At 45.5% G+C, this 9673-nt stretch overlaps 1 protein-coding gene across 1 annotated transcript; it reads right to left on the bottom strand.

Moving 5' to 3' along the window:
- Window positions 1–3983: 3983 nt before the first annotated feature.
- On the bottom strand, window positions 3984–6212 carry LOC309828207 (60 kDa heat shock protein, mitochondrial-like). The gene has a single exon (XM_082663469.1). It carries the CDS (start codon window positions 6174–6176, stop codon window positions 4890–4892), a length of 1287 nt encoding a protein of 428 aa, XP_082519595.1. The 5' UTR covers window positions 6177–6212; the 3' UTR covers window positions 3984–4889.
- Between the last annotated feature and the right edge of the window lie 3461 nt (window positions 6213–9673).

Genomic DNA, 9673 nt, shown 5'->3' on the forward strand with positions numbered 1-9673 from the left:
AGCTCAGAATAAAAGGGAGATAAAGTAGAAAGAAAGAATTAGTAGCAGTAGAAAGAAAGAAAGAAAGGAGGGAGGGAGGGAGGGAGGAAGGAAGAAAGGAAGGAAGGAGGGAAGGAAAAAAGAAAGAAGATAAAGTGAAATAAAATAAAGTAAGATAAAATATAATAAAGTTATTAAAATAAAAAAAATTTTTAAGAGAGAAAAAAGAAAAAATTAAAAAAAAAAACGGACGGATAGAACCCTAGGACAAATGGTGGAAGCAAAGCTATAGAGACAAAAATCTCACACAGAAGCATACACATACACAGTCACAAAAAGAGGAAACGGTGAAAAAAATCATAAATCTTCCTCTCAGAGTCCACCTCCTCAATTTGGGATGATTCGTTGTCTCTTCATGTATTCCACAGATGCAGGGTACATCAAGTTGATGGTGGAGCTTTAATCCGCTGCTTCTGAGGCTGCTGGGAGAGATTTCCCTTTCTCTTCTTTGTTCTCACAGCTCCCAGGGGCTCAGCTTTGGATTGGGCCCCGCCTGTACGTGTAGGTAGCCGGAGGGCGTCTGTTCTTTGCTCAGACAGGACAGGGTTAAAGGAGCCGCTGATTCGGGGGCTCTGGCTCACTCAGGCCGGGGGGGAGGGAGGGGCACGGAGTGCGGGGCGGGCCTGCGTCGGCAGAGGCCGGCGTGACGTTGCACCAGCGTGAGGCGCGCTGTGCGTTCTTCCGGGGGAGCTGTCCCTGGATCCCGGGACCCTGGCAGTGGCGGGCTGCACAGGCTCCCCGGAAGGGGGGTGTGGATAGTGACCTGTGCTCGCACACAGGGTTCTTGGTGGCGGCAGCAGCGGCCTTAGCGTCCCATGCCCGTCTCTGCTGTCCACGCTTTTAGCCGCAGCTCGCGCCTGTCTCTGGCTCTCCTTTAAGCAGCGCTCTTAATCCCCTCTCCTCGCGCACCAGGAAACAAAGAGGGAAGAAAAAGTCTCTTGCCTCTTCGGCAAGTCCACACCTTTCTCCGGACTCCCTCCCGGCTAGCCGCTTCGCACCAGCCCCCTGCAGGCTGTGCTCACGCCGCCAACCCCAGTCCTTTCCCGGCGCTCCGACCGAAGCCCGAGCCTCAAGTCCCAGCACCACCCACCCTGGCGGGTGAGCAGACAAGCCTCTCGGCCTGGTGAGTGCCAGTGCGGGAATCTCTCCGCTTTGCCCTCCGCACCCTGTTGCTGTGCTCTCCTCCGCAGCTCCGAAGCTTTCCTCCTCCGCCACCCGCAGTCTCCGCCTTCATAGGGGCTTCCTAGTGTGGGGAAACCCTTCCTCCTTCACAGCTCCCTCCCACTGGTGCAGGTCCCTTCCCTATCCTTTTGTCTCTGTTTATTCTTTTTTCTTTTGCCCTACCCAGGTACGTGGGGGGGGGGGGGTGGTTCTTGCCTTTTGGGAGGTCTGAGGTCTTCTGCCAGCGTTCAGTAGGTGTTCTGTAGGAGTTGTTCCATGTGTAGATGTATTTCTGGTGTATCTGTGGGGAGGAAGCTGATCTCCGCGTCTTACTCTTCCGCCATCTTCCCCAGCAATCTTCACATGTCTCTCATTTTAAGTCAAACACTGGAAATGATGAAGCTTAGTGAGGAAGGCAAGTCAAAAGCATAGACAGGCCAAAAGTCAGGCCTCTTGCACCAAACAGTTAGCCAAGTTGTGAACCCAGAGGAAACGTTCTTGAAGAATATTACAAGCGCTGCTCCAGTGAACCCATAAATGATAAGAAAGTGAAACAGCCTTACTGCTGATATGGAGAAAGTGTTAGTGGTCTGGATAGAAGATCAAACCAGCCACAACATTCCCTTAAGCCAAAGCCTAATCTAGAGCCAGGTCCTAACTCTCTTCTATTCTATGAAGGCTGAGAGAAGTGAGGAAGCTGCAGAACGAGCGTTTGAAGCTATCAGAGGTTGGTTCACGAGGCCTAAGGAAAGAAGCCATCTCTGTAACGTAAAAGTGCAGCGTGAAGCAGCAAGTGCTAATGTAGAAGCTACAGCAAGTATCCAGAATATCTAGCTAAGATAATTTATGAAGGTGGCTATACTGAACAAGAGATTTTCAATGTTGATAAAACAACTTTCCCTTGGAAGAAGATGCCATCTAGGATTAAAATAGCTAGAGAGGAGAAGTCAATATCTGGCTTCAAAGCTTCAAAGGACAGGCTGACTCTCTTGTTATGGCTAAAGCAGCTGGTGATTTGCCATTGAAGCCAATGCTCATTTACCATTCTGAGAATCCTAGGGCCCTTAAGAATTATGCTAAATCTACTCTGCCTGTGTTCCATCGATGCAACAGCAAAGCCTGGATGACAGCTAGCACATCTGTTTACAACATGGTTAACTGAATATTTTAAGCCCACTGTTGAGAACTACTCCTCATAAAAAAAAAGATTCCTTTCAAAATGTTACTGCTCATTGACAGTGCACCTGGTCACCCAAGAGCTCTGAAGGAGACATACAACAAGATTAATGTTGTTTTCATGCCTGCTAACATAGCATCCATTCTGCAGCTCGTGGATCAAGGAGTCATTTTTACTTCCAAATCTTATTATTTAGGAAATATATTTCATAAGGCTATAGCTGCCATAGATAGTGATTCCTCTGATGGATGTGGGCAAAATCGAAAACCTTCTGGAAAGGATTCACCATTCTCATGCCATTAAGAACATTCAAGATTCATAGGAAGAGGTAAATATTAATAGAGGTCAAGTATCAATATTAACAGGAGTTTGGAAGAAGTCTATTCCAACCCTCATGTATGACTTTGAGGGGTCCAAAACTTCAGTGAAGGAAGTTACCACAGCTCTGGTGGAAATAGCAAGAGAGCTAGAATTAGAAGTAGAGCCTGAAGATGTGACTGAATTGCTGCAGTCTCAGGATAAGACTTGAATGGATGAGGAGTTGCTTTTTATGCACAGAAAATGGTTTCTTGAGATGGAATCTACTCCTGGAGGAGATGCTGTGAGGATTATCAAAATGACAACAAAGGATTTAGAATATGACATAAATTTAATTGATAAAGCAGCAGCAGGGCTTGAGAAGGTTGGCTCCAAGTTGAAGGAAGTTCTACTGTGACTATCAAACAGCATTGCATGTTACAGAGAAATCATTTGGTAAAGTAAGAGTGGTATGGCACTCTTGCGCCAATTGTAGTGTGGCAAATTTCATTGTTGTCTTATTTTTTTTTTTTTTTTTTTTTGCGGTACGCGGGCCTCTCACTGTTGTGGCCTCTCCGATTGCGGAGCACAGGCTCCGGACGCGCAGGCTCAGCGGCCATGGCTCACGGGCCCAGCCGCTCCGCGGCATGTGGGATCTTCCCAGACCGGGGCACGAACCCATGTCCCCTGCATCGGCAGGCGGACTCTCAACCACTGCGCCACCAGGGAAGCCCCATTGTTGTCTTATTTTAAGACATTGCCATAGGACTTCCCTGGTGGCGCAGTGGTTAAGAACCCACCTGCCACCTGCCAGTGCCGGGGACACGGGTTTGAGCCCTGGTCTGGAAAGATCCCACATGCCACGGAGCAACTAAGCCCGTGAGCCACAACTACTGAGCCTGCACTCTGGAGCCTGTGAGCCACAACTACTGAGCCCGTGTGCCACAACTACTGGAGCCCGTACGCCTAGAGACCATGCTCTGCAACAAGAGAAGCCACCGCAATGAGAAGTCTGCACACCGCAATGAAGAATAGCCCCCGCTCACCACAACTAGAGAAAGCCTGCATGCAGCAACGAAGACCCAACGCAGCCAAAAATACATAAATGAATAAATAAATTTATTTTTTTTAAAAAGACATAGTCACAGCCACCCCAGCCTTCAGCAGCCACCACCCCGATCAGTCAGCAGCCATCGACATGAAGGCAAGTCCCTCCACCATCAAAAAAGCTCAGGTGATGGTTAGCATTTTTTAGCAATGAAGTATTTTTTAATTAAGATAAATACATTGTTCTTTTATTTATTTTTTTAACTTTAAACAATTTTTATTACACAAAGGTTGTCACATAATTGGATATTGCTCTACTCTGTACACAATTATTCTTACTCTCCACAGAAAGGCTGCTTCTTAACTTCTCATCTGTTGATGGCAATCACTAAAATCCTGATTTTAACAGAATAGTAGTAAAAATGCCTCAGTGATTTAAGTTGAAAGCAGTACATTGGTGCATGGCTCTTATACTCATTTACCAGGAATGTACAAATGTCTTTATTCAAAAATACAAAATAAATTATCTGTAGGCATGGACAATGACAGCAGTAAACCATTCTATGTTGCCAACTGAAACCAGTAACTGATGGTTATAGTGATTTTCTTAAACATCAGCCAGCCTTTTCTTCAGTCATCTCCTTCAACTGACCTCTCAAAGTTATTGATGAGGAACGCTGCCTCGGGCTTCCTCTCACAGCTCATTAATGATGGCAAAGCCCTATTCTAGGAATTAGAACATGCCACCTCCCATCCCACCTCCCATCCCACCCATTCCGCCCATTCCAGGATCCTTCTCTTCTTTAGGAATTTCTGTGACTACAACTTCTGCTGTAGTTAACAGAGAGGCCACTCCAGCAGCATCCAGTAATGCAGTTCTTACAACCTTAGTTGGATCAATGATTCCTTTTTCCACCATATTCACAAAATCTCCAAGCATAGCATCATAACCAACTTCTGAAGAACTTTGCAAAATTTTCTCAACTATCAATGATCCTTCGACACCTGCATTTTTAGCAATGGTCATTGCAGGAATTTTGAGTGCTTTTTTAATAATTTCTATACCAATTTTTTGATCTTCATTAGCTGGAGTTATTGAATCCAAGGCTGGAAGGCACCGAAGCAGGGCACAGCCCCCTCCCAAAACAATGCCTTCTTCAACAGCAGCTCATGTGGCATTAAGGGCATCTGTAACTCTGTCTTTCTTTTCATTCACTTCAACATCACTTGTCCCACCAACGTTTAGCACAGCAACACCATCTGAGAGTTTTGCCAGACGTTCATTAAATTTTTCCTTTTCATATTCACTAGTTGTAATATCTAACTGCTCGATGATTTCTTGAATACGCTTTTCAATTTGAGCCTTGTCACCTTTTCCTTTCAAGAGCATGGCATCATCTTTGGTCACAATGACCTCTCCAACTTTTCCTAAGTCATGAGGCTGAACATCTTCAAGATTTAGAGTTAGTCCTTCTTCTCCAAATACTGCACCACCAGTAGCAATAGCCATGTCTTTAAGCTGGTTCTTTCTATTGTCACCAAAACCTGGAGCTTTGACTGCTACAACCTGAAGACCAACTTTCAGCCTATTCAAAACGAGTGTACTTAGAGCTTCTCCATCCACGTCTTCAGCAGTTATGACCAAGGGCTTACGGTGAGCATTGGCAATTTCAAGAGCAGGAACAATGGACTGGACACTAGAAATTTTCTTTTCACTTAACAGAACATAGGCATCTTGGAATTCACATTTCTGACCTTTTGATGTATTAATAAAGTATGGCGAGATATACCCTCTATCAAACTTCATGCCTTCAATAATTTCTAATTCATCATTCAGTGTTTTTCCATCCTTTACTGTGATAACGCCCTTTCTTCCAACCTTTTTCATCGCATCAGAAATGATGCTGCCGATTTCTTTGTCTCCATTTGCAGAAATCGTAGCAACCTGGGCGATCTCTTCCGGGGTTGTCACAGGTTTAGACTGCTTCTTAAGTTCAGCAAGTACAGCATCAACAGCTAACATCACACCTCTCCTGATTTCCACGGGATTAGCACCTTTGCTAATCTTCTCGAAGCCTTCCTTAGCAATGGAGCGTGCCAGTACAGTCACAGTTGTGGTGCCATCCCCAGCCTCTTCGTTTGTGTTATTGGCAACATCTTGAACAAGTTTCGCGCCAATATTTTTATATTTATCTTTTAAGTCAATAGACTTTGCAACAGTCACACCATCTTTTGTCACTTTGGGACTTCCCCAACTCTGTTCAATAATCACCGTCCTTCCCTTTGGCCCCATAGTAACGGCTACAGCATCAGCTAAAAGGTCTACACGTTGAAGCATTAAGGCTCGGGCATCTGCACCAAATTTTACGTCTTTGGCATAAGCCCGAGTGAGATGAGGAGCCAGTGCCCTGGAAACTGGCCTAATCTGGCGAAGGACTGCGGGCAATCGAAGCATTTCTTGGGCAGCGGCACGGCTAGTGGGCGACGAGACAGGCCGTCGGTGGTGAGTGACATTGTTCTTTTAGACATAATGCTATTGCACACTTAATGGACTATGGTATAGTATAAACATAACTATTGGCATTAGGAAGCCAAAAATTCCTAGCAACTTGGTTTATTGCGATGTTCACTTTATTGCAATGGTCTGGAACCGAACCCGCAGTGTCTCTGAGGTATGCCTATATTGGCATAATGTAATCAAAATGGCTGAAACCCCTTTTTGATTCTATATGCCTTATATGACTTACAAGGAGGTTAAATGTTCTGCATTTGTTTGAGCAGCACCTATACTTCTTCATACAGGCACTTATTCACTCAAAAATATTTACTGAGTGCCTACTATGTGATGACAGTTTTCTAAGCAGTAGGTACTGATTCAGCCATTCATTCAATAAACATTTACTGAGCACCTAATATGTACCAGACAGGTGAGCTTCCAAGGAAAATGTAGTCAACGAAATGAATGAAAGCTCTATTCTCATGGAGCTTCCATGTTAGTGGAGCAATACAAAAATGAAGAAAATAGAGTCTTTGAATAGTAGAGGTGCTGTGCAGGGCAAGCTAAAGGGAATTGGGATGCCCTGAGTTGGGACTGGTATTTTGTGTAAAGGAGTCAGGGAAGGCCTCATGGCTAGGTTCATATCTGATCAGAAACCTGAAGGAAGTCAGAGAGTGGACCATGTGGCCATCTGGGAGACAGTGTTCCAGGTGGAGGGACCAGCACGGGCAAAGGCCCTGGGGTGGAGCATGCTTGGTATGGCATGAAAATACAAAGGTGAAAACACTAGACACTGGTTTTACCTTCTTGGATTGTAGAGTCTGGTTGTGGAGGCAGAGAGTAATCAAATATCTCCCACATAGATGTCTAATTCTGAAGAGCCCATGTGCCAAGAGGGAAGCACAGATGGGGCTGGAAGATCCTATAAAAATAGCTGATCGAATCTCAGGGAAGGATTCCCTTAGGAAGTGTAGTTTAAACTGAAATCCAAAGAAGAAAGCGAGGTTAACCTGGTGAAGGGGAAGGAGGTGGTAGGGTATTAGGGAGGCTATTTCCTGTATAGGGAACAGTGTGTGATCGAAGTATGTGTGTTCAGAGGGGTAGATGGGATCAGGGCTGGTTTAGGACATAAAAGATCCAGGCATCTGCCTTGCAGAGAATGAGGGGGAAAGCGTCCTTGATAAGCAGGAGGGTATGAGCAGGGGACAAATCGCAGAGGGTTTCTGCAGTTTGTAATTACTTAACTGTTTAAATGAGTATGTTTACTGTCTGCCTTCCCTGCTGGAGCAAGTTCCAGGGGGCCAGGACCCTGTCTCCTTTCACTACACTATCCCCAGCTCGTACCCCAGGTGTGGCCCCCTGCAAGGGCACGGTTTGTATTTGTGGGCTCCGTGGCTGGCTAATATCTCCAGCAATCTCACAACCAGCTGAGAGCCTCAGTGGTAACAAGCAGCTCGCATTTTGTGAGTAGTTGGCTCTGTCAGATTCTGGGTTCAGAAAAGGCCAGCAAACTCGGCAGTATTCAAAGCTAAGATTTACGTTTCAAAATCGCAGATAAAAGCCGACTGTGACCATGGAGCTCTCCTCCCACGGAGAAGCAGAGTCCAAATGGCACTGTTCTCCCTTTGTCATACTAAGATGACGTTTTCATCTTGACTTGGTGATAGTGTACTTCTAGGATGGGTGCTCATTGCATAGTATTAAAGAGTCAAACTGTCAGACGAGAAAACAATATTGTTTTTTTATTTCAAGAACGTGTGATGGGGCTTCCCTGGTGGTGCAGTCATTGAGAGTCCGCCTGCCGATGCAGGGGACACGGGTTCGTGCTCCGTTCCGGGGGGATCCCACATACCGTGGAGCGGCTGGGCCCGTGAGCCATGGCCGCTGAGCCTGCGCGTCCGGAGCCTGTGCTCCGCAACGGGAGAAGCCACAGCAGTGAGAGGCCCGTGTACCGCAAAAAAACAAAAAAACGTGTGATGTTATCTAAGACACCGGTTGCCCAGCCAGTAGACTGATTGCCAAGGCATCTTCACTGTGAGAAAAAAAAAAAAAAAAAAAGGGAGGGGGTGTATAGCATAACTCTGGGACAAAGTGCAGAGATTTAGCCAAGCCCTCATTTTTGCAAAGCTGAAGATCAACTTTTGGGGGACAATTCCTGGTATTTCCTATCAGCCTCTACTCCCCGGTTCTTCCTTCCCAATCCTGCATTTGAGGCCGCCTGTGGTACCAGGGAAGTGAATTCTACCCTCCCCAGGGTAGGAGCAGGGAAGCCAGGTGCAGCCCATTCTGTTCACCTGGCCACAGTCACGGATGCCTGGCTGCACGTGGGAGCTAGGCTGGTTCCTGGAGCGAACCTCGGGCGCTGCACTTGGAATGCTGGGACAGAGGCTTCCTTCATGCTGGGCTGCGTGGTAGCGGCAGCACCTGGAACAGCAGTGGTGATTTTTGCCACCAATAGGGCATGCCACCCTGGGGCCAGTGCTAGTTCAGAGGAGGCCAGATTGAGAGAATTGAATGGAGAGAGCGGTGAAGCCCCAAAAGATGGTGAACCTCAGAATCAAATTGCACCTGAATCCTGCCATGTTTCTGGACTCGTCCATGAAGTAAGTCCATAATTCTGTTTATTATTGAAATTGAGACTTCTGTATGTGGTGGCCAAATCTTCCTAGATGGTAAAGGTAATAGAAATGCAGAAACAATTTTCTGTCCTCTAAAAGTATAGTAGCATGTACAGGAAATCAGAATGCAGGTGTAATTGCTGCAAGATCCATATTCTCCTAATTATTTTTAAGTGAAATCTTCCAAGAGTTAACGCCTTAAGTATGTTAATGACATTTTGAATAAGTAAACATACATGTTTTCTTAAAAACGACAACAGTATGAAGGGGTAGACAGTGAGAAGGGCATCTCCATCTCATTCTTCTCAGTTCTCTTCCCCAAAGGCAACATTTTAATTCCTTTACAGGCTTCTTATATGTACTTCTTACGATAGTCTGTACATAGATCTCCCTTTTAATTTACACAAATGCTGCTATATGCTATCAGCATCTTGCTTTTTTTGCTCACAAATATATCTCAGAGGTTGTTCCATATCAGAAAAGATATAAGCTGCTTTCTTATTCTTTTTTTGCTTCCTTATTTTTTATTTCAATTGAAATATAGTTGATGGGCAATATTACGTTTCAGATTTTTTTTTAATGAAAAAGCTGCTTCTTAAATATGGCTACGTGGCTAGGAATTTTTCATTCTTCATTTCACTGCTACCTGCAAACAAGGGTGAGTAAATCAGTTGGTTTAATCAGTGAAATGAAACAATGGTAGCAAACACCTTTCATACACTAATGAGGAAATTCATTTAAAATTATTAAACAGCGAGCTTCCCTGGTGGCACAGTGGTTGAGAGTCAGCCTGTCGACGCAGGGGACGCGGGTTCATGCCCCGGTCCGGGGGGATCC

Source organism: Grampus griseus (assembly GCF_964374135.1).
Source record: "Grampus griseus genome assembly, chromosome: 10".
NCBI lineage: Eukaryota > Metazoa > Chordata > Mammalia > Artiodactyla > Delphinidae > Grampus > Grampus griseus.

Coding starts and splice junctions, on each gene's coding strand:
- LOC309828207 (XM_082663469.1), bottom strand. CDS start 6,176: ATGCTTCGATTGCCCGCAGTCCTTCGCCAGATTAGGCCAGTTTCCAGG.